General features: G+C 35.7%; 1 protein-coding gene across 5 annotated transcripts in view; it reads left to right on the top strand.

Annotated features, from left to right (window-relative positions):
- The window catches only part of LOC106883648 (uncharacterized), a 654,180-nt gene that overhangs the window by 144,046 nt on the left and 484,137 nt on the right, over positions 1–25,997 (top strand). For all 5 annotated transcript variants that reach the window (XM_014934744.3, XM_089351157.1, XM_089351155.1 and 2 more), the window contains one exon: positions 7,640–7,728. In XM_014934744.3, coding sequence (XP_014790230.3) covers positions 7,640–7,728 — 89 coding nt within the window. The remainder of the gene's footprint in view (positions 1–7,639; positions 7,729–25,997) is intronic.

Below are 25,997 nucleotides of genomic sequence, written 5' to 3'. Positions count from 1 at the left end.
ACTTACTAAATTTATTAATGTATCATCAGCCATGGAATATAGAACTATCACTTGGTTTAATAGAAAATGGTGATGCCTATCCTACTAAATTTTTTTTAATGGCTAAATACTTGCATTTGTTTGCTTCCCTTAAGAAGCCCCAGTGGACAACTATTTATACAAACTGATAATATGTCCATGTTATCATCATTAAGACCCCCCTCGTTTTGCCAAATTCACACTAGTAAATTAGAAAACCATATTTTCACAAAACCCCAACAATAATACCACACACATATTATAAATGTGTAAATAACATACATAGCAGATAATGGAAGAATTTTGTGTCAGTATATTTGTGCATGTGGGTGTGTGCACATGTATGTGTGTGTGTGTCTGAGAAAGAGAGAGAGAGAGAACAGTAAAGAGTGAAAATTTTAACAGGAAATATGCTATTAGACTGAGAACTGGACTTGTAGAGATGTTAGATATTGCTATCTCAAGCAAAGTATTACAAATGGTAAACTTTGGTTAAATCTATTTGTTGAATAATCCTATTTTCCTAAGATATTCTGTTCTGTTTTCAAAGAAAATACCAACTTATATTCAAAGCTTTATATAAACAGGATTATATAATCATGGTTGACAAAAAGAAAAAAGCAAACTTCACTGATATTTAAATTTACTTTTATAGTAATCTGTTAAAGATATCATTTCTTCAGATATATTTTGAATTACTGAAAATGTCTCCGATACTAAAAGGACCTAGTTGCTCTTCTCCATGTTTTCTCTGCCAAACTCCATGATATTCTTTCATAAAGTTAGATACTTATTCATTTTAATCAGGCATTTGATAAAAATCTAAATGTTGTTAGTTATCAATATCTTGATAATTAATTAACTTAACTGAAAATTAATATTTCTAATCTATGTCAAGTAACACTTAAAATATGGTCTGTGTTCAGTGCAGTCTTCTGCTGCTGACAATGATGACAGTGTTGTCATCATCATCTTCATTGTTGTCATCATCATCGTCATCGTTGTATTCATAGTGGTAGTATTAAAGCAATGTCATCACTTGATTCTTCTCTTAAACATAAGCAACATGGATTTGACCTTTCTGTCCTGCTTAGAGCCTACACACTTTTGAACAGATAAAGCAATGATAGATACCTTTTGCTGTAGGTGTTCACAGAGCTTACCACCCATGCTTAACTACAGCCAGTTACAGCATACAGAACATATGTTGTTGGCACTCTGTTGCTTACGACATCAAGGGTTCCAGTGGATCCGATCAACGGAACAGCCTGCTCGTGAAATTAACGTGCAAGTGGCTGAGCACTCCAGACACGTGTACCCTTAACGCAGTTCTCGGGGATATTCAGTGTGACACAGTGTGACAAGGCTGACCCTTTGAATTACAGGCACAACAGAAACAGGAAGTAAGAGTGAGAGAAAGTTGTGGTGAAAGAGTACAGCAGGGTTTGCCACCATCCCCTGCCGGAATCTCGTGGAGCTTTAGGTGTTTTCGCTCAATAAACACTCACAACGCCCGGTCTGGGAATTGAAACCGCAATCCTATGACCACGAGTCCACTGCCCTAACCACTGGGCCATTGCACCTCCAATACAGAACATAATGAAAATGTTAAAAGTCAAATGATATCTGAATGTTAAGCTTTTTAAAGTCAGGAAAGGCATTGTGCAGGGTCTATCCCATTCTCTGAACAACATATGCATTTTTCAAAAAAAAAAAAACGGAGGCAAACAAAGTTACAGGTATTACATAAGAGTTTTCTTTCTAGAGAGATGTCTAAACAAAGACTAGGGGCCTCTCACTCCCAGCTGTTGGATGGTCATTGACTCTACTGAGTTCTTTTGTCTTTTGACAAGTTTTATTTTTTGTCCTGCAAAATGTCCACCATAAAAATAAAAAAAACTCCCGGCTGATTTTGCTGGTTTAATTGCCAGTGGCTTGATCACGTGATAACAAGAACACACACACACACACACACACACACACACACACATATATATATATATATATATATATATATATACTCACACACACATATCCATATTATCTAAGAAGTTTATATCTATTTAATTAATTTTAAATGAATTCCATGAAACTTCTCAAGTAACTTTTCAAGGTGTAGATTAGATCTTTTACAATTTGATGTAGACATTCTAGTTATTCATGTTTATTAGAAGTAAATGTGAGGTGGTGCTGGAGAATGATATGCTGGAATGAGAAATGGAAATTGGCTATGAATGTCATTTATTTTGGAGTTGAAAGTGAAGAAGAATTTAATAAAAGTTTTAGCTTTGAGTTATGGTGGTGGTGGTGGTGGTGGTGGTGGTGGTGGTGGTGGTGGAGGAGTCAGTAAATAAGAGGAAAGCAGGAACATTTGTTGAATTCAGTCTTTGAAGTTAATTTTTGTCTTTCTGTATGCAAACTATATTTAAGACATAATTTGTAATTATCTTTGGCTATTAAGCTGAGTCAAATGGTTTTGATTATTGTTAAATGAATATTTAATCAGTTGCTAACAGCTCTTGTTTACTTTCAGAAATATTTAAATATTTCTGTCCATCCATAAATTATTTCACATATAAGCTGTTCATTTTTAATGCAAACTCAGGCATGATTATCTATAGACATATAAAATTCTATACATCAGAGCTGATGACCTTGCTTTTAAAAGTCTCCATGAGTGGGTGGTGGGAACAGAGTACTGGCCCTAGTGCCTGCAACAGAGTGGACACTTTTAATGGAATCTAAAGGTGAGTGGCAGGGTCTATAAGAGAAATTTTGCAAAGGAGAACAAAGTTGATTTTTAGCTTCACTTTTTGAGTGGGTGTCACCCATCTCCCCTCATCAGAAATTCACAGTGCCCTTATTGTTGGATTTTTGGGCCTCTGTTTGGATCCCTGGAGATTGGACCAATGCACTTGCTGAATTTACTCTTATAGGCCTGGTGCAAGGAGATGCTAAATTGTGTGAGATGATTAAGTCTACACATACATCTCTGGAGTCAATTTTTAGAACATATGATGTTCAGTAATATCTTGTTAATTTCTGCAAAGAACACTAGAGTCAACACAATCTTTAAAGTACCAGATAAGATATCTTAAATTAATGTTTAGTATTTGGGATTTTAGAGCTCAGCTCTGATAGTACTTTTTTGAGGTCAATAAAGAACTAGGAATATACTGGAAGTAATATTCTATATTATATGACTATAAGTATATTACTTTAACAAAGAAAATACCAGAACTAATCAATATACTATATTACATGGCTTTAAGTTTATTGCTATAACAAACACTATAATGGAACAGATGTTTTGGGTTGACCAAAAAGTCTGTTTTGTTTTTCAAGCAAAAATTTGAAACAAGTTTTAAACATAAAGTGATTAATTCAATCAATGATATAATTACCATTTCAGGGCAGATCCATTATTCCCTGCTCAAAGAATTTCCTATCTTTACTGATGAAAAATACTTCCAGGTGAATTTTTACATCTTTTGCAGAGTTGAAAGTCTGTTCATTTAATGAATTTTGAAGAGACCAAAACAAGTGGAAATCTGAAGGCACAAGGTCAGACAGATATAAAGGGTGCAACAAAACTTCCTGGCTAAGCCCCAGTAACTTCTGCCACATCTGCAAAGAAGTATGTGGTCTGATATTGTCATGATGAAAGGCAATATCCTCACAATTAGCAAGTGCTGGATGCTTCTGGTGAATTAATGTATTTAATTTGTCTAGCTGGTCACAGTAGATATCCAAACTGATGGTGCTGTCCATGGAAAGAAGCTAATAAAAGACAATACCCTTCTAATTCAACCAAATTGAAGCTATAACCTTTTGTGGGTGAAGTCTTGCTTTGGAGGCTGTTCTGTAAGTGAAGTCCTGCTTTTGGAGATTGTGCTTCACCATGCTTCCCCCATGATCGTTTGTACTTTCCATTGTTATAGATAATCCATTTGACATTCCCTGTCACATTTCTCTTTCAAAAAGGATTATTTTCTTCACAGTTCTGCATCCATTGGGCAAGGTAAACCTCATTTAATAATATGGGATCCAAACATCAAGCCTGCTGACATAATGGTTTTCTACAACCAATTTGGATATTTGGGGAATATCTGTGATCATCTTAGTTGTATAACAGGAGTTAGTGTTGTTGTTAATCTCAATTGGCCAGCCAAATAAAGGTGCAAAATGAACTGGAAAATTATTGTTTAAGCCCTGCAGACAGAGAGATGGAAATCAAAAGTGATCACATTACTCTGACTTTTATGCAGAGCCTAATGTTCCTATCTTACTAGTTTAGCTCAAGATTTGTGAGTGCTGCCATTGCCTGTGCAATTTGCGAGAGGATTTCTGACCTGGATCCTCATCAGTGATGATAACCCCTAGGTATTTGAACTTGCTGACAGTTTCTAGTGTTTTCCACTTACTGTGATTTGTGGTGTATTCTGTGTAATTGTTTGCTACAATTCTGGTTTTTCTCTGCACTTATTTCCAAGTTGTACACCTTTGAAGTACTCTATAGCTGTTTCACCAAGTTTTCCAGCTCTGTTTTAGTTCTTGCTTTGCCATCTTTATTGTCAGCAAATCATGAGGTTGGTAATGGTTCTTCTTGTGCCTTTATGGTCTTCGAGCGTATTCAATATGATTCATTCCATGAAGAGAGCAGGTGAGAGCAGACACCCTTGATGTACACCTGTTGTTGTTTGAAACCAGCTGCTGATCATTCCATTATAGTAGACACAATTAGTTGCTTTCTTGTGCAGTTGTCTCATGACTTCAACTAAATTTGGACTGATGTTATACTTATTCACCCAAGATGCATGGTATCTTGGGTAAATATCTCGTATTATAGAATCAGTTCGACTCAAACCTTGTGAATGAAATTAGGTTGACTGAAACTGTGTGAAAGGCCATCAAATGGATTGTACCTGTGATTTAAATGTCTGGCCTTGTCATACACTGTGTTACCCTCATTTTGCCTGAGTATTACATTAAGGTCTGGCCTTGTCATACACTATGTTAAACTCATTTTGCCTGAGTGTTACATTGAGGTTACATGTGCCTGTACCTGTGGAATACCCAGCCACTTACCTGCTAATTTAATGAACAGGTAGTTCAGTGTATTGAACAACTCGATTATCATCAATGAAACTGATGAAAACCAATTTATTTATGATTCTATAGTTTTCTGTCTATAACTCAGAATAGCTTTGACAATAAGGAGCTGAAGAAAATCAGGAAAGTTCATAAATTGAAGCAATTAATATTAATTGTGCATCTTTCATCTTTAACTTGTTTCAGTCAATTGACTCCAGTGCTTATTTTTCAGTCAGTCCTTTTGCCAAACTGCTAAGTTACATTCACGTAAATAAACCAGCACTAGTTGTCAAGCAGTGGTGGGGAATAAATACATACACAAAGACACACATTTCGATATATACATGTATACAATGGTCTTCTTTTAGTTTCCAGCTACCAAATCCACTCACAAAGCTTTGGCCAGCTCGAGGCTATAGTAGAAGACACTTGCCCAAAGTGCCACGCAATGAGACTGAACCCAAAGCCATGTGGTTAAGAAGAAACTTCTTACCATACAACCATAGCTGAGGCTATGACAAAAAATTTTTAGGTAATAAAACTGAAAAACTGATTTTGAGAAGGCATCAACATTGGAATTTTAAACTTGATAGAGTCAAGTACCTGAGTTTAAACATAATTTATGTATTCTCAATCAGACGGAATTCAGTAAGATATTTACACCTTAATAACCTCTTTACTATGAGAAAAACCACTACTGCCAACACTGTACATGACACACACACGCATGCATGCACACATACATACTTGCATACAAAAATGTGCATGCATGTTCACACATACACATACATATGCAAACATGCACAGGTACATACATATGCAAACATGTATGGGTACACACACATAAGCGCACATACTCATGTGCAACCGTATACACATACATACATATACATGCACACTAACATATATATGTACATATAGTCACTCTACACAGAATTGCACACACGTACACATGCATAAACACAGGTACACATATGCATACATGCTACACACATCTTCACAGAGACACATGCACATATGTGCACACACACACACACACACACACACACACACACACACACACACACACACACACACTGTTATTTGTAGATAGAACCAAAGGTTGTATAATTCCAAACCTATATGCAAGAAATTTAAAATATCTCTAAATGGTTTTTCTGGGAAGAATTGATGGTGTCTGATTTTGACACATGGCCAACATTTTTGAGGGGAGGAACTAAATCAACCCCACATCATCAATTCCAGTATTCGACTAGTACTTTATTTTATCGATCCTGAAAAGAGGAAAGACAAAGTTGTCCTCAGCAAGGTTTGAACACAGAATGTAAACAGTCAAAAGTTAAAGGGGAGTTATAAAAATTAAAAAGGTTGTAGTTTCTAACATAACCATTTTCATCATCATCACTTCATCGTTTTAATGTCCACTTTTCCATGCTTACATGGGTCTGATGGAATTTGTTGAGGCTGGTTTTCTTGAACCAGTTGTCCTTCCTGTCACCTGTTTCCAAGCAAGGTAATATTTCCTATAACCAGACATACGTTTTTTCATGGAAGACTGGAAATGAATAACATAACTCCTATAACAGTGATGCTCTTTTACAGCCATCATGTGATATCAAGACATGGGTACACACATACATACATATGCACACATATATATATATATATATACACACACATGCAACAAGTTCTTTTCAGTTTCTGTCTATCAAATCAACCCACAAGGCTTTGGTCAGCTTCAGGCTATAGTGAAAGACATTTGCTCAAGGTACTATACAGTGAGATTGAACCTGAAACCATACGGTTGGGAAGCCAGCTTCCTAGCTACACAGCCACACCTGTACCTACAATTATACATATATTATTTCTCTTATGAAGGAATATTGCTGGAAGTTTCATATATTACCATACAACCAATAAGGTCTGTTGGCATATTGTAAACTGGCATGAATATACTTGATCATTATATGGATGTTGAAATATTAAATTTTAAAACTTGTTTTAAAAGGCTGCTGTAAAAAGTGAAAAAATAAAAACATTAACCCTTTTGATATCAACCTGCCTGAAACTACATTTAATTCTATGGTACAAACATTTCACTTAAAGTAATCAAAATTAAAATTTTGCATTAAAATTTCATGTTAATTTATATTCCAAACACTGGTTTAATAATGACAAAATTATTTTACTAAATTCCTCATTATTTTCAAAAATAATCAAAAGTCACAAAGTGTATTTCAACAGAAATATCAGAACAAAAGGGTTAAATATTGTTGCATTAATTTTCATTTTTCTCATTGAAATTTAGGTTTTCTAATCCTAGTTCAACTTCACTTGTCATTAAAATATCATATTAAAACAAGAAATTTTTAATTAGAATACAAATGATTATATTTCAAACATTATTGTGCGTTGGTTCTGATATTTATTTTCACCAGCAATGTTTTGTTTGTTTTTTCAGCTTTCTAGTGTTTGTGTTAAGCTATGCCTCTATTTATCTGTATTTTATTTCTTCTCTTATAATCAGCTTTCATGTTGCTTGTGCAAATGGTCTCTCAGAAATTGTTGAGTTATTGATATCAAGTGGAGCTGATGTGAATGCTTGCAACAAACGAGGTAAGTTATGTTCGATTGCAAACATTCAGAAGTTATTCTATAGTCCACTCTTCTATATATGGTTCTTCTTCTTCTTCTTCTTCTTCTTCTTCTTCTTCTTCTTCTTCTTCTTCTTCTTCTTCTTCTTCTTCTTCTTCTTCTTCTTCTTCTTCTTCTTCTTCTTCTTCTTCTTCTTCTTCCATCATTATCATCATTGCTGTCATCATCATTATCATCATCATCATCAGTGTCATAGTTATCGTCTTCATCATTGTTGTCATTATCATCATCATCAACATTGTCATGTTACACAGTATCAACTGTAATCTAAATCTGTAGAAATCATTTACTATATTACAAACATTATTTTTATCACTCTATCCTTAGATGTGCTCCTTGTTAGAACTAGCTAACAAGTAGGAAAATCATAATTCTTCATAGACAATATTTCTTGGAAATTTAGTTAATCAATATGAATTACTTGCTTACTATTAAACCATTTCTGACCAACTTGTGTGTAATTAGAAATGTCACTGAGACCATTGTAAGGTTATGCTGACATGGTTAATCTATGGATTTCTGTTGACTAATGGAATGAAAGAAAAATACTAATAAAACATTACCATTTTTTTATTTTTAGTTTTAGCATAAGTCTTAAACATATGACTACAGCATTTAACTGTAAAATAGAAAAGTAAGTGGAAACTAGCTACAGGGCAAGTGAACAGCAGGAGAAATCTTTAGAGAAAGAACTTCCATCAATAAAATGTTTTTGGCCCATAAACTCACTCATACATATTAAATCCAAAAATAGCACAGTATCCATGACTTTTGGAAATATTTTTCACAGTCAGAATTGTTGGGTGCTAGTTGATTGGATATTGCATCCTTCAAAAATTCCATGCTTCTTGTAAATCACCAACACTACTCCTAATGTGCCTATGTACCCTTTCCTACTTATGGGATTTTTGTTGTGTACAGTGCATATACTTTTGACTATCAAATGCTGTTTTTCTTTACATGACTTATTTCTGCTTTCTGGCCCTTTCTTTACCTTTTCCCAATGAATTGTGGTGCACTTGAGCATTGTATACAATAAGCTTGTGGTTATTGTTGTTGTTATTAATTACCTAAGGTGGTGAGCTGGTAAAATTCTTAGTATGCTGAACAAAATGCATAGTGGCATTTCTCTCTGCTCTACATTCTGAGTTCAAATTTTGCCAAGGCTGCTTTCCATCCTTTTGGGGGTCACTAAAGTAAGTACCAGTAGTACACTGAGATCAATGTAATTGTATAGGCCCTTCCCCTAAAATTTCAGGCCTTGTGCAAAACCAAAATCATCAGTGTCCCCAGTGTGACTTCATAGCAAAATCCATACCTGGACTCAAATTACATTCACACATCCATTGCAAATAGATGCAGCTTCAAGGCAGTGAGCTGGCAGAAACGTTAGCATGCCAGGCGAAATGCTTAGTGGTATTCTGTCTGTCTTTGTGTTCTGAGTTCAAATTCCACCAAGGTCGACTTTGCCTTTCATCCTTTCGGGGTCAATAAATTAAGTACCAGTTTTGTACTGGGGTCAATCTAATCGACTGGTTCCCCCCTCCTCAAAAATTTCGGGTCTTGTGCCTAGAGTAGAAAAGAAATAGATGCATCTTCTTTTATTCTTGTATTTTTAAAGTTTTTTTTTCTTTGTCTCTCATTTTTCTATCTTTTCTTTTTTATTTTATTTTAATTTTTTTTAATCCCCTCCTTCAAATTCTCATACATCAAAATCTACGAGAGTGACCATTTTATTATATTCATTTACCAGAGTTCTTTTACACACACTGACCTCCCACCACCATTTCAATCAAGCTCCTCTTGTGAAAGTTTCACTGAAATAGTCTTTTAATACCTATTGGAAATTATTCATATTCAGAATCACTGAATCTCATTGTATCAATAAAGGAGTATTGATCACAAAGTGTAGAACCCTTGTTTTATTTTTCCTCTTATTCACAATGAATATCATAGTCAAAACATTATGATATATGACTATCAGTACAACACCTTGGACAAGTATCTTCCACTATAGCCTTAGGCCAACCAAAGCTTTGTTTGTGGATTTGGCTGATAGAAACTGAAAGAAACTCATCATATCTATCTATCTATCTATCTATCTATCTCTCTATCTATCTATCTTTCTATCTATCTATCTATCTATCTATCTATCTATCTATCTATCTATCTATCTATCTATCTATCTATCCATCCACCCACCCACCCATCCATCCATCCATCCATCGATGGATAGGTGTGTGTGTGTGTGTGTGTGCACATGCATGTGTATCTATGTGTGTATGTCATTGTATTTGTGTTTGTTGCTCACCATCAGTTGACAATGAGTGGTGGTTTGTTTAAATTACCATAACTCAGAGATTCAGCCAAAAGAAACCAGACTTTAAAGCAGAAAACTACTAGTGTCAGTTTTATCAGTTAAACCTTTCAATGTGGTGTCCCAGTATGGCCACAGTTTAATGATTGAAACAAGTAAAAGATAAAAAGATACTTATTACTGAGCTTCATTGTAATAATACTCTTATCCACTGTACCACTACGTCAAATCACTATATATCCAGGAATAAGACCCCTAATATTTATCACTGATTGAATCAACTGAAATGTTATTATTTCATCTGTAAAGATGGGATTAATTAATCTAAAAAATTATAATTGTATTAACAATAATTTATCTCAAATATTTAAGCATTTAATCAAGAAATTTAGTATGCCTTAGAGTTAATGGCTGTGTAGAGAACAAGATATATCTGGAGCAGCTCTTCAGAAGAAAACTATACTCAACTTATCTTTATATATATATATACATACTGATTGCTTACCAACAAGTAATATTCTTTGTTTAACCTCATAAAAACTTCTTGCTAAGAATGCCTTCTCATTCAAGATTGATTTGAAAATTCCTTTTGCCATTCTCATTTCTCTGTGTATTAATAATCAGCCTTTGTATCTGAAGAATGCCAGTTCCATTATTTATCCAAAATGTTACTATGCAAAACATAATAAAAGGAGAGAAGAGATTTTGTTCTTTTTAGTGCGATGTTTTCTGCTTGTATGGTTTTCATTTGCTTAAATAGTTCTGTGTCCTACAACTGCACACACAAAATGTATAGAAGTCCCAGACTCTTTGTTTGCCACTCTTACTGAACATTGTTGTCTTTATTTTGTCTCTGTTATTACTTGCTCCAGTCAATACTATATTTTCAAGACATTTATGCTTCTCTGATTTCTTTCAATTTCCTGTATATATTAATAATAATAATAATAATGATGATGATAATAATGATAATGAAGTAGTATGTAGTGATTCTCCAATTGAGGAGATATAAATTTATAGTTGCTTTCCAAGCAATTATTTTTAACATTCATCCATGATAAAGAATAAATCTGCTTTCTTTGTATGTTGACATTAGCAGCAACCTTGCTGGCCTTCACCATTATGTTCTATTTAAGATACTAATGTTTCCAGAAGATATAAAAGTTGTTAGAGGTTGGTTTAAGGTAATATGATGGATATTTTATTTAGGTATTTCTCATCAAATGAAAACTTTAACGGAAGGTAATGGTGCCATGTTGAATAAAATACTGGACTCTGTTGGAAGTTTATCTGGATTTGGTAGTGAATGTTTCATTTTATTCACATGCTTTCTGTTGCTAAAATCTAGAAATTTTCTGGTTTAATAATTCAGATATTTGATGTTTAATCTTACATTTTTTTGTGAATTCATGTAAGGAATTCTGAGAAGAAAACATAATATTGATAACATTAAGTGAGATGTGCTAGAGTATAAGTCAGCAGCCACAAACAAAAGAAAAAGTTGAAGGATAACAAGTTTGACTTCATTGTGATTTCTTACATTTATTTATTTGTAACAGCAATTGTCAGGAAAGTATAAGTTATAATCTGGTGCTCAATAAGGGAGCTCAAAATGAACATTTAATTTAGAGGAGTTGATTTTGATCATGTATTGAGTTGGGCTCAAGATAACACTAATGTAGTGTTATATTCAGATATGAGTTCAAGCTTTTTGAAAGCATATTTCTGTTAAAATACACCATCATTGTTTCTATCAATTTTGAAAATAATAAAGAATTTTATAAAATAACTTTGTCATTGTTAAGCTGATGTTTGCATCATAAATTACAAAAAAGTTTTTATAGGTTTTTATTTAGATCACTTTAAGACAGTAAATTTGTATCATAGAACCAAGGGTGGTGTCAGGTAATGTAGTATCAAAAGGGTTAAGATTCAGATGATCTCAAAACTAAAGTTGTTGAAGAATCTATGTAAGAATTTAAGTCTTAATGTTTATGGTGGCTTCAAATGGCATATGACTCGATTTTTATTCAGAATGGTTTTTGTAGAACTTAAAGAGGAAGTTGATTCTGTAGAGAACACATTTCATGAATGGTTAATATATAGGTAAATATACAGGTTAATATACAGATTAATTTACCTCTTGATGAACAGGTTAATCTACAGGCAAATTTCCATCACAATACAATCTTTAGTCAACTGTTTTCCTCTTGTGAAGGGATAGGAATGTTATTGTACCAGATGTTATATTGGCAAAGTGACAGAATATTGTTCTCTCTCTTTCTCTCTCAGCTATGCATAAGATAGCATTCTATCTTCTCAATTTTCCTTCTGTTTTCAATCGTTTTTTTTTTTTATGAGGTTTTCCATACTAATTGAAATGCTTGTTTGAATTGAAAATGCAGATGTTTTAAAACTGGATATTGTTAATGTCAACCTTCAAATAAAGTGTGGAATCATTATCTACAAAACACACTGAGATAAGGAAAAGAATGCACTTCTACTAAATGTTCAAACTAAGGGTGTGAACTTACTATATCTTGAAATGTAATTGATCACTTTAACCTTTAAAACCACTGCAATTTCTGTTCAGATAGCACATTTAAGATGCCACTATTGTGTATATTGCTGTGTTTTGCAAACTTTGAATAAGAAATTATTTACTGATCAATATCACAATTTTCCTTCAAATTGTCCTGACATTCTTATAAGCTCAGTTCATATATTTAATATATTTGGTAACTTAGCATATTGGTCCAGTATTGCAATATATATCAACATCAATCTAGTAAAGTAAATGGATGAAGCTCGACTTATTATCTATACTTTTATATTGTACAATGTTCTGATTTAAGCTTTCTCTGATTCTCTTTCTGCTGCTATCATTTCAGTGAACAGGAAGCTTTCCACTACTTTGATATGCAATCTTCTATATTGATTAAAAATTTGGTTTGTTATTCTGCACTGGACTGCTGTTGCTAATGCCAACATTGGTGGCTTATATGGCGTTAGTTAAAAATTGACCATTCTCATAAGTATACAGTAATTAAAAGATAGTGATAACATTGAGTTTAAAACAATTACCTTATTATATGCAATACAACTACTCCTATTATATAACAGATACAGAACAGACATAGAACAGATGTAGAACAGATTTTAAATTCTCAGTAGATTAATTAAACATGCAACCTGTACTCCTTAGCCTTATGCAGTTTTTTTTAATATAAATAAACATATATATATATATGGATTGGATAGGATTGCCTATGTACTGTCCACTGTAGGATGAAGGCCTCAACATGTTCTCTCTCCCAACCATGGTCTGATGTGGAGGCCATGAATTTGAGCTTGATATCATACTGGTTTAATGAGCCTGCTCTGCCACACTGGGTTGACATGGCTTAGCAGGGAGGTGCAGTTTTCTATACACTTACCCAAGAGTAGTTGAGTGAATTACATTGACCCCAGTGCTCTACTGCTATTTATTTTATCAACCCTGAAAGGATGAAATGCAAAGTTGGCCTCAGAACGTAAGGACAGCTGCCCAACATGCTGTTGCTTATGACGTCGAGGGTTCCAGTTGATCCGATCAACGGAACAGCCTGCTCCTGAAATTAATGTGCAAGTGGCTGAGCACTCCACAGAAACGTGTACCCTTAACGTAGTTCTCGGGGATACTCAGCGTGACACAGTATGACAAGGCTGACCCTTTGAATTACAGGCACAACAGAAACAGGAAGTAAGAGTGAGAGAAAGTTGTAGTGAAAGAGTACAGCAGGATTTGCCACCATCCCCTGCCGGAGCCTCGTAGAGCTTTAGGTGTTTTCGCTCAATAAACACTCACAACACCCGGTCTGAGAATCGAAACCGCGATCCTATGACCGCGAGTCTGCTGCCCTAGCCACTAGGCCATTGTGCCTCCACACACACACACACACACACACACACACACACACATATATATATATATATATATATATATATATATATATATATATATATGTATGTATACACACACACACATATATATACATGGTGCAGTAATATCACAGGAAGGCTAACTGGGAAGATAGTTTTTATGTGTGGCAAGTGCTCAGGAGCAATAAACACTGAAAATGTGCAGAGAACAGCTTCCATCACATTCCAGGGGGAAAAACTACAAGTAGTTGATAGGGACAGTGAAGTAATTCCAGAATGGTGTAGATTGCAGGAGGAAGGACTAGGAAAATGTTAGAATGGGGTTTGGTGGGAGGGGTATATATTAGTTATGAGAGGTGAAATGATGAGTCGAGAATGAGACCAACCAGTTGTGAGCAAAGACTATTATAGAACCGTAAAAGAGGTAGAGAGAGATGATACAGTATGGCTGTGGTCTACAGGCTGGAGTGCGTTAAGTGACTTTGTGGGTGGTTTTCTTTTAGACGGTGTATAAAATGTCTGTAAATGTACAAATAGCACTGTCCATGATGAGGATGCAGATGAGGGTTCTACTTACACTTTGGTCAATTGTTTGGAGTATTTCCAGACATTTGATGAAAAAGGGAAGACTGTGATGCAGTCTTCAGTCTTTGTATCATCATCATCATCATCATCATTGTTTAATGTCCGCTTTCCATGCTAGCATGGGTTGGACGATTTGACTGAGGACTGGCAAGCCAGAAGGCTGCACCAGGCTCCAATCTGATCTGGCAGGGTTTCTACAGCTGGATGCCCTTCCTAACGCCAACCACTCCGAGAATGTAGTGGGTGCTTTTACGTGCCACCGGCACGAGGGCCAGTCACACGGTACTGGAAACAGCCTCGCTCAAAAGGTGTTTTTTATGTGCCACTTGCATGGGAACCAGTCCAGCGGCACTGGCAACGACCTCGCTCGAATGATTTTCTAAGGTGCCACCAGCACAAGTGCTAGAAGGCGATGCTGGTAACGATTACGCTCAAATGGTTCTATTTACAGGCCACTAGCACAGGAGCCAGACAGCTGCTCTGGCAGTGAACACACCCAGACAGTGCTGTTAGTGCATAATATATATATATAATATATATAGGGAGAATTCACAAAAAAAAAACAAAACAAAAGACGAAGACAGGTGGTGTAGAAAGCAAACAGATGTATTAGTTTAACACTCGAGGGGTGAAAAAGTTTTTAACGTTTTGAGCCTACGCTCTTCCACAGAAAGAAACACAGAAAGAAACAAGGAGAGAAAATAAAGAATGTGTAGTGGCTAGCGATATATATATATATATATATATATATATATATATATATATATATATATATATACATACATGTATATGCATGCATCATCCCTATTTAATGTCCATATTCCATACATATATACATTAGTTAAAAAAATATAGTCAAGAGTTGGAGAAATAGTATTTCTCCAACATCTAACTACTGTCTTCTTTTATTAATATATAAAATCTGTATACTACTACATATACACTTCATACATACATACACATGCAAACTTATGCACACACATGCACACACACACATATACATAAGAAAAAGTATAATCAACATGAGATGCAGTTTATATCATTTGTTCCCTGTACATGTTTTGCCTTGTGGTTATTGGCATCCTCTGCAGTGAGTGTTCATAGTATAAATAGATGCAGATCTACTATCATTCAGGGGAACATTTTATTACATTATGCTGATACCAATCAAATGCTTGTAGCTGGACAGCTGGCAGCCAGAGAGAGGGAGAAAAACAAGAGAAAGTACAGTAGTAACCACACCACTTTTGTTGAGGTAAACTTAATGATAACATTTTTCGGAGCTCTAAAATCATAAGCAGCAGTAGTACATTTAACTGTACACATAGGAAATATTACACAAACACACACACACACACACACACACACACACACACACACACACACACACACACACACACATGTATATCATTGGATCAACCAGTCTATTGGTTGTTGTACACTGCTGATCTCAATACATTTCCTCGCATTGTTGTAGCTTTTGAATGATAGCACTCTGCTGGCTAGGTGAGCAGGCTAACGTTTTCCCCTGATCAACTCACCAGTCTGTTACAGGGTTACCCATTTACAACTGAGAGGACTGGAGCAATGCGAAATGAAGTGCTGGTCTGGTAAATGAAACCAAGATCTTGCATTTATAAGTGCCATACCCTAACCAATAGGCCACATACGTATATACACATACACACAAACATGCGCATTTATATATGTGAATGGTAATGTATACAAATGTATGTTGCGTGTGTTTATGGTAATATATACTTACTTATATGTATGTGTATATGTATATATGAGGTGCTGGCAAGTATATCAGTTTTTGTACAGGTGAAAGACTATGGGTGGAGGCACAATGGCCCAGTGGTTAGGGCAGCGGACTCGCAGTCGGAGGATCGCGGTTTCGATTCCCAGACCAGGCGTTGTGTGTGTTTATTGAGCGAAAACACCTAAAGCTCCACGAGGCTCCGGCAGGGGGTGGTGGCGACCCCTGTCGTACTCTTTCATCCCAACTTTCTCTCACTCTTTCTTCCTGTTTCTTGAGTAATGCTACAATGGACTGGCATCCCGTCCAGCTGGTGGGAGGGGGGGACATATACGCCATAGAGACCGGGAAACCGGATCCATGAGCCTGGCTAAGCTTTAAAAGGGCGGAAGAAGAAAGACTATGGGGACAAAATCAAGCCTTGGGTCACAACAGTGTTAAAAGAGTGTGGGTCATAAAGAACTTCTTCAGCACATTCTATGATGATTTTAGTCTAATAGAAAATCATCAATTCAAAAGACAAGAGATAGATGAAACACTATTTTGTCTGGAGATTCACATACCAGACATGGTTAAAGGGTCTGTTGATGTCAAATGGAATAACAATGATCTCATCAAATTTCTGTGGGGTCAAAGGCCCACTGGTGAGTAATGTAGGAAAAGAGCTCTCCAGTAAGCCTATATTCTCAAAGCTATATTGGAGATCATTAAGGAGGAACAGTGATTCAAGATGTTGAAGAAGGTGGTTTTAATAGTTGTTTCCATCACATTTGAGATGAAGAAGTTAGAGCAAGAGATGATAGTCTGTGGGGTACACAGATTTGATCTTTTTGGGTAATTTTCCAAACAATAGGATAGATCTCTAGAGAATGAAGAGAGAGAGAGAGAACTTTGGCAAGAGAATAGTTGTAGAGCACATAGTCTGATGATAATTGAAGGAACATTGTTAGATCCGGTGGTCTTACTGGTTTGAAGTGCCTGGAGGTACTTCTACATTTGGTATAGATCTGTATGTAGTGGTGTGTCCAGGAAAGAAAAGCGGGGTTGTTCTGAAGAATATTCACAGAGTGTGTGCCGTGAATTGTTAGATACAAAGCAGGCAGCACATAGGGAGACTTCCTCCATAGAAGTCCTTTTACAGAACAAATATGGCTGAGAAACAGGGAATTAAATTTTGACTTCATGGCTTTGCATGATGCTTTTTGGCTTTAGAAGTCTAACAAATAAATGTTCAATGAAACATATAAAAGAATTTACTGTCAATGCTAATAATATGAATTATAATAACTACAACTATTAAACTGATGTCACTGATTTCACTGTAAGTCTTTGACTTCAAACTGAAGACATTTTGAAAAGTACACAAAAATGTCGCTTCAAAAATAAATCCCTGAAGTAATATTATTTTTCAGTCAGTTATTATCTTAAGTCAATAAGTTAATTAATTTTTTTTACTTAAAATGTTGCATATATTTTTGTTGTTCATTTCTCAATAATAAAACATTATTTGTCAGCAGTAGATCTTATTAATTTTCCTGTAGTAAGCCAAATTCCTTAAATTTGATTTCAACTCATTTTATTTCAATTTTTTTTTCATAACAAAACAATCATATTAAATATATTTTACAATTTCTTTTTCAGAACATTGTCTTAAAAAATAATTAATAGAAAACAAACTAAAATACTTTTTCTCTAGATCAAATTAATACTTGTTGAAGTCACTCATCTTTTTGATTAACCTTTGAAATTCTGAAACAGTTGAACTTTTTTTATCAGTGATTTTTTAATATTATTCATAACTTACATGTTCATTATTCATAACTTGCATCAGTCACTTCAAGGTCATAAAATATATAAAAAACTGAATCAAGTCTTAGTATATTTTAATACATTTCTTGCATACTTAATTTTTCCATAATGAATTTTTGTACCTGGTTGTGTTGTGGACAATGACAGTGTCAGGCAAAGGTAATCTTAGGCAATGCCAGGTTCCCAGCAGTTCACAAAATTTAATATTAATGTGATCCTGTACATATTTCATCCATTGTATTTGAGGTTTTACTTTCTCACAAGTTATGCTTTCTCAGTGCTTTTCTGCAACACAAATATCACTGATTTGTCATCACATTACATTTATTTTACATCAGTTTTTTTAAACAGAAATCACTGGATAAGTACCTTAGTACCTTAAATAATATCTTCCTTAAGTGTACACTTTGTTTCTTCTCTCATTTATTCTGAATAATATAAATTAGGATTTTCTACATTCTAACATTTTCCATATGTACTGAGTAAAATCAGTCATTTTTCAATTGATTAATGAGCATACTATATTAATTTTGCTCTTGTCTTTTAACTCCAATTGATACCATCAGTAAGTCCACTCCTTTCGCTTTCATCATTTTGAACTTTACTAGCTATCCTTAGCTCATTCTTGTACCACTTTTCTGCTTGCAAAACTGTTTTTTATTTTGTTTTACTTATTACTCTGCTATGAACCCATGTCTTGTCTTATTGCTGTCTTGTTAATATGAGAATAAATGATGTATCAAAGAATTCTAAATTTTGAATACATCATCCTTTGTTTTGCAGCAAAACACCAAACAGAAGAAATTGTCATTGTTTAGTTTGTGCTATTGTAACTTGTAATAAATATTACTATCTTTCAACTCATTTTTTATATTTACTGTATCTTTGCATTTACAATGAAAAGTGATAATCAATTTGATACATAATATAAAAAGTCATATCATTACTTATATAAAAACTTTACCCATCTGCATAGTTTTCTGACCAAGTTTTTCCTTGGTTAGTACAAAATTCTGATACCACTCCCACCACCACTGATAGAGACCAATTTAAAATATATAGATTATTCCATCCAATTTGATTTCAGATATCTTCATTTTATAGTGACCATAGTCAATGGAATATTTAGTTTAAACCAATGAAATTTTTCTGCTTGATATTTGTAACTCATTAGTATTTCCAATTTAACTCTGTCCTAATAACATTTCAACAAAATAGTAATCCTTGTTGAGAGTGAAATTGATATGATAACAACATATTCACTTTACTAAACTATAACATATATTGCTCGGACTGAGCAATTTTGTGCTATAATTACAACACAAAACTCTCACAAGCTTTCAAGAATGTTTTTACATGATTACTCACTCTGCTAAAAATAGCTGCAAAATCTCCCTGACATAATACCCTACCAGATAAATAATAAAGAAATATTGAATAATGTAGCTCACGATACTCCTAAAATGTTGGGATGGTCAAGGCAAGAATGCCTTTGATCATTTGTCTGCTCAATCAGGATTTATCTGGATCTAACCCATACAGGCTGTGATGTAATCTATTATTTTCATTTCAGTTTTATATTTGGTAGTTTAAGTATTGATTTAAATTCTTATCCAGCCTTCTTTTAAAGAACTGCTTTACTCTTCTTACTGTACAGGAAACTATTCTATCTCTACTCAGAATTCCTCAACAAACTCAACATCACCATTCAATCTTGTTTAGATATCATCTTCAACATCTTCTTAGTTTTACTGACTGGCTGTAAGCAATAGTTCCAATGAAGTCTTGAGTTTCCACCCTGCCCTCAATGTTCAAATTGGTATTTCTGATCCCTCATTCTGCCACTGCTTTTACTGAGGCAGGACAAGTCACTTACTTTTCATTGCCTACAGCTGTGCACTCAACCATGACATTCAACACAACACATTCAAACCTAGCATGGATTAGAGTACAAGACAATACAAGCCATTTGGTTTCACAATAACTTCATTCCCTCAGAATGCAATTAATTAATACATCTGGAAGAGATGCAGCAACATCAATGGAAGATTAACTGAGAAGATAGCTTTTGTGTGCAGCAGATGCACAGGGGCAGTAAACACCACAGATGCTCAGAAAACAGATTCCATCACACTCCAGGGGGAGAAACTAGAAGTAGTTGATAGCTTCCACTACCTAGGTGACCAAGTTAGTAGTAGGGGTGGATGCTCAGAGGGTGTTACCACTAGAATAAGAATAGCCTGGGCAAAGTTGAGAAAGCTTCTACCCCTACTGGTGACAAAAAGCCTCTCGCTCAGAGTGAAAGGTAGATTATACGATGCATGAGTGCGAACTGCCATGCTTCATGGCAGTGAAACATGGGTTGTGACTGTGGAAGACATGCGTAGGCTCGAAAGAAATGAAGCTAGCATGATCCGCTGGATGTGTAATGTCAGTGTGCACACACGACAGAGTGTAAGTGCTCTGAGAGAAATGTTGGACATAAGAAGCATCAGATGTGGTGTGCAAGAGAGAGGTTTGCACTGGTATGGTCATGTACTATGGATGGATGAGGAGAGATGTGTGAAGAAATGCCACTCCCAAACAGTTGAAGGAATCTGGGGTAGAGGTAGACTCAGGAAGACATGGGATGAGGTGGTCAAGCATGACCTTCAAATGTTGGGCCTCACAGACGCAATGATGAAAGGCCAAGACCTCTGGAGATATGCTGTGACTGTGAAGACCCAGCAAATAAAGTGAGTTCACAGCTGTATCCTACACCAGTTTCATATAACCAACCACAGCCCATTCAAAAGTACCTTGGATCGTAGGGCAACCTGCTGTGCTTGAGGAAACCTATTGAGTCAATTACATCAACATCAAAATGAAAATCAAATGGAAATTGTAGTTGTGATAGCCATGCCTGTGGCACGTAAAAAGCGCCATTCGAACGTGGCCAATGCCAGTGTCGCCTTGACTGGCTTCCGTGCCAGTGACACGTAAAAAACACCATCCAATCTTGGCCATTGCCAGCTTCCTCTGGCCCCTGTGCCAGTGGCACGTAGAAGGCACCCACTACACTCACAGAGTGGTTGGCGTTAGGAAGGGCATCTAGCTGTAGAAACACTGCCAGATTAGACTGGGGCCTGATGCAGCCTCCTGGCTTCCCAGACCCCGGTCAAACTGTCTAACCCATGCTAGCATGGAAAACAGACATTTAATGATGATGATGATGGAATATCATATGCCCTCTTCTTGATGATGTGTGTACATGCACTGTAGTTGTCTTGCATCTCAGTCTCTGCATCTTTGGGCTACATAAATACTGTTGTGGAACTACTGCTAATGATTTGTGACTGCACCCACTTTTTTATCCTCACAGTGCAGAGCGTTTCCCTCAATACACTGAACAATGTTATTAAAAGAAACTTTGATGCTACCAATTTCCCACCACAACTAAAACTTATTGGCCTTGACTGCAACATGGTAGGTATCTATTTTCCTTTCTTCTTTGAGGGAGACAAGTTGCACATCTATGATGCCACATGTTATGATACAACCATTAATGCCAAACTTCTCATTTCAGCTATATAAACCCAGGGTCTGCTACCCACATTCTGTGTTGAGAAGTGAAAAATAAATATGAGTCATTGATGGGCATATTCTTTTCAGTGTTGGTTGCTGGTGAGACCCCTGGTGTCTTCAGTTCTTGAACTGCTGCTCTTCTCCATGAAATTGGGATGAAGTTATCACACTTGAAGAAATAACTTTGTAAAGTAGTGTGGTTGATAAGTGGATAATACTGGCTGTTCATGGCAGCACTCTTGTCATTCAATCTGTGAGATAGAGCTGATAATTATTTTCACATAGAAAGGTTTTTTTTCTTTTTCTTCTTACAATAAAATCATATAAAATATAATTTAGCTGTTGAATACAACTGTGAGTTAGACAGATTTTAAAATACTTTTAAACATAATGTTTAATAACAGCTTACACTGAATACACAGGTTATATATTTTTGCATGAATTAAATAGGGTAGCAAAATAGCAAACATCAATCCATTGAATTTTGCAATATGCTAAGAATTCTAATTAAGTTGTTTATGTGACCTAGGTTTTTATAATCTTATTTTACCTCAGCCATCAATTTCATAGTTTGAATCAATGAAGGCACCTTTATTGGTTTGCTTGACATGCTAAATATAGCAACCATATCTCCGTCAAATGATGCCTGACCATCTTAAAAAAAAATGTAAGAACACATTAGGTGATGTGATGCTAGATGTCCCTAAAAAGGCAAGATGGTTATGGTTGCAATGCATTTGGATATAAGTTTGCTCATTCAGGATTGACCAAGAACTAAACAATGATGCTTATAACAACAATCAAGTCATTTCTTCAAACAACATCCATTTTCATTGTGTACATACATACACACACACACACACACACACACACACACACACATACATGCATGCATGCATACGTACATACATACATACATAAAAAAACATCGTAGGAGCCTTACAGTCTTACAACAGTATGGCTTGATTATAGGAAGGCATTTGACTATATCCCACTCATGGCTGCTGAAGTGTTTCTATTTGGCAAAAGACTTGCTACCTTGATTGCTGTCATTGAGAGGCCCACAAAGACCTGAGCCACAATCATCATACTTAGAACAAAGAATGGAACAGTTGTCTATAATGCCATAAATATTTCAATGGGAATATTCCAGGGAGATAGTCTCTCTATACTTCTGTTCATTTTGGCATTAAACCTATTATTATTCCTGCTACAAAAAACAAACAGCTACATGCTAGGGTCTGCAACTGCAAGAGATATGAATGTAACTCTTAATTTCTGTGTGGATGACCTCAAGATTTATGCTAAAAATGTTAATACCACAAAATAACTGGAGTTAATAACATTTTCAACTGACACCGGAATGGAATTTGGCCAGAAGAAATGTTAAAGAACATTTCTTCTTGTTGAACAGGGACACAAAACCTGTGCATGAATGGTCTCACTATCTCTCCTGTCCTCTACAAAGAATGCTACAGATACCTTGGCATTGATGAAAATATATCACACCAAAGTACTGTGTGAAAAACTAGAGTGATCCTAGAATATTACACCAGAGTAAGAAAAATATGTCAGTCTGAACTCTCCTCTTACAAGAGAATATCTCTCACAATTCATTTTCAGTACCAGTGCTGATTCCAACATGTGGGATATTTGACTGGCCCGTAGAAGAAATCCACTCCATAGACATTAAAACCTGCAAGATTCTAACATCAACTGGAATTAGTGATATTGACTGGTTCTACCTAAGAAGAGATAAAGGAGGTAGGGGGCTTGAGATCAGTGTAGCCTTTGAATGTTACATTGTCTGCCAGACAGCACTTGCTAAACAACAGCAGCAAAAATAAATACATGAACTAAGTATTGACTAGCATACCTCAAAGCTGACCTGGAAGTGAAATGCTCAACATACCAAAAAAAGACCATGCATGGGTATATTTCTTGTAGACTTGAAGAAGACAGTAACATTGACATCACGCAAAGCCTTTTTTGGACTCGTAGCTGCAACATCACATCCCACTTCAAAGGCTGTGCATTTGTAATCCAAGAACAGGAAATTGCAACTAAATAAATACCTAATCGTCAACAAAGGAGACAGTGAAGCCCTTGGGGTTCCAATATGCAATCATAAATGTGGATTATGTCATATTTCTGTTGAAGACATCCCACATGTGATTAGCAGCTGCCCAAAAATGACATGATGCTGTCACAAAAACAATATACAATGCCATTCAGATAAAAGACTGTCCTGAAATAAATATAAAGAATCCCCTTGTTATTGAATATGTGCACAAGTAACAGCACAAGGAATACTGGTGGAGCATTCCCATAAAAACAGCTGTCAAGTGTAAGCATAACAGGCTGGATATTGTTGTTTGGGACAGACAAGAAAAAGTATGTACCATCAGAGATCAGTTGTCCTGTTGATGTGAATATCTCTTTAAAAATCAAGGAGAAAGAAGATAACTATTGACAACTGCTTCAAAACTTCCAGCTTCTACATCCAGATTACAAATTTGCATTTATACCACTAATAATTAGAGCACTTGGTTTTGTAAGTAAGTGCCTAACTGTCAGTCTGGATAAGCTTGGATTTACAGAAAAAGAAATCAACCAACTAATTTACACTTTACAAATACAATCTGTAAGTGGAACTATGCAAAACTTTTCTCAGGTTTAAAATGTAACATTGTTTTCTTTATCTACCTTCCAAAGATGAAGCTTTGTACTTCTGTTAGAAACTAACCCCTTCTCTCCTTCTTCAGAGGAAGAATTTAAATGATTAAATACAGAAGAGGGAGAGAGAGAGAGAGAGAGAGAGAGAGACACACACACACACACACACACACAGTTGCAGGCATGGTTGTGTGGTAATAAACTTGCTTTGCAACCACATGGTTTCAGATTCAGTCTCATTGTGTGACATCTTGGGCAAGTGTTTTTTATTATAACCCCAGGCCAACCAGCCTTGTGGGTGGGCTTGGTAGATGGAAAGTGAAAGAATAAGTACCAGACTTTAAAATACTAAGTACTGGTTTTGATTTGTTCATCTTAATGTATCAAGATGGTGTCTCAACATGGCTACAGTCTAATGAGTGAAACAAGTAAACGATAAAGAAATATATATATATATCATCATCATCATCGTTTAACGTCTGTTTTCCATGCTGGCATGGGTTGGATGGTTTGACTGGGGACTGGCAAGCCAGGAGGTCACACCAGGCTCCAATCTGATCTGGCAATATTTCTACAACTGGATACCCTTCCTAACATCAACCACTCTGAGAGTGTAGTGGGTGCTTTTTTATGTGCCACTGGCACAGGAGCAAGTCAGGAACAGAGGGCTAGCATCGACCACATTCAGATGGTGCTTTTTACATGGCACTGGCACGATATATATATATATATATATATATATATATATATATATATATATATACACACACACACACATGCCAACACAAGCATCTCTTTGAAATATAGTCAGATTCTTTTGGTAGTCAGGAGTTTTTTCAATTTATTTGTGCTTGTCCTACATTTTCAAGTTCTCATAACGCATCCAACAAATAGTTAACTCTCTCTTCTATTCAATTGTTATATATGTTGTTGTTGGCACTCCGTCGCTTATGACGTCGAGGGTTCCAGTTGATCCGATCAACAGAACAGCCTGCTCATGAAATTAACGTGCAAGTGGCTGAGCACTCCACAGACACGTGTACCCTTAACGTAGTTCTCGGGGATATTCAGCGTGACACAGTGTGACAAGGCTGGCCCTTCGAATTACAGGCACAACAGAAACAGGAAGTAAGAGTGAGAGAAAGTTGTGGTGAAAGAGTACAGCAGGGTTTGCCACCATCCCCTGCCAGAGCCTTGTGGAGCTTTAGATGTTTTCGCTCAATAAACACTCACAACGCCCGGTCTGGGAATCGAAACCGCGATCCTATGACCGCGAGTCCGCTGCCCTAACCACTGGGCCATTGTGCCTCCACAATTGTTATATATAACCATAGGTTATACATTTCTAAAGAAAACTTATTAAATGAATCAACCCAAACAGCAAATGCTCACAAAAACTATGTGAATGTTGTTATTTATCATTATTCAGTTTTGAACTAAGAATATTTCTGAAAGATCAATATTAAATATTTCATTTTTATAATGCAATAAAAACAACCTTCTAGAAAAAAATGCGGGAATCAGGCCAGCTACATAAAACACACAGAAATGTAGAAATCAATGATGCAGAAAATTGTGTCAAAAGCAGTGTCATTTATT

Source organism: Octopus bimaculoides, chromosome 4 (assembly GCF_046866305.1).
Source record: "Octopus bimaculoides isolate indiv1 chromosome 4, ASM4686630v1, whole genome shotgun sequence".
Taxonomy (NCBI): domain Eukaryota; kingdom Metazoa; phylum Mollusca; class Cephalopoda; order Octopoda; family Octopodidae; genus Octopus; species Octopus bimaculoides.
The sequence above is the reverse complement of the archived record's forward strand: the minus strand, read 5'-3'. Positions and strand labels throughout refer to the sequence as shown.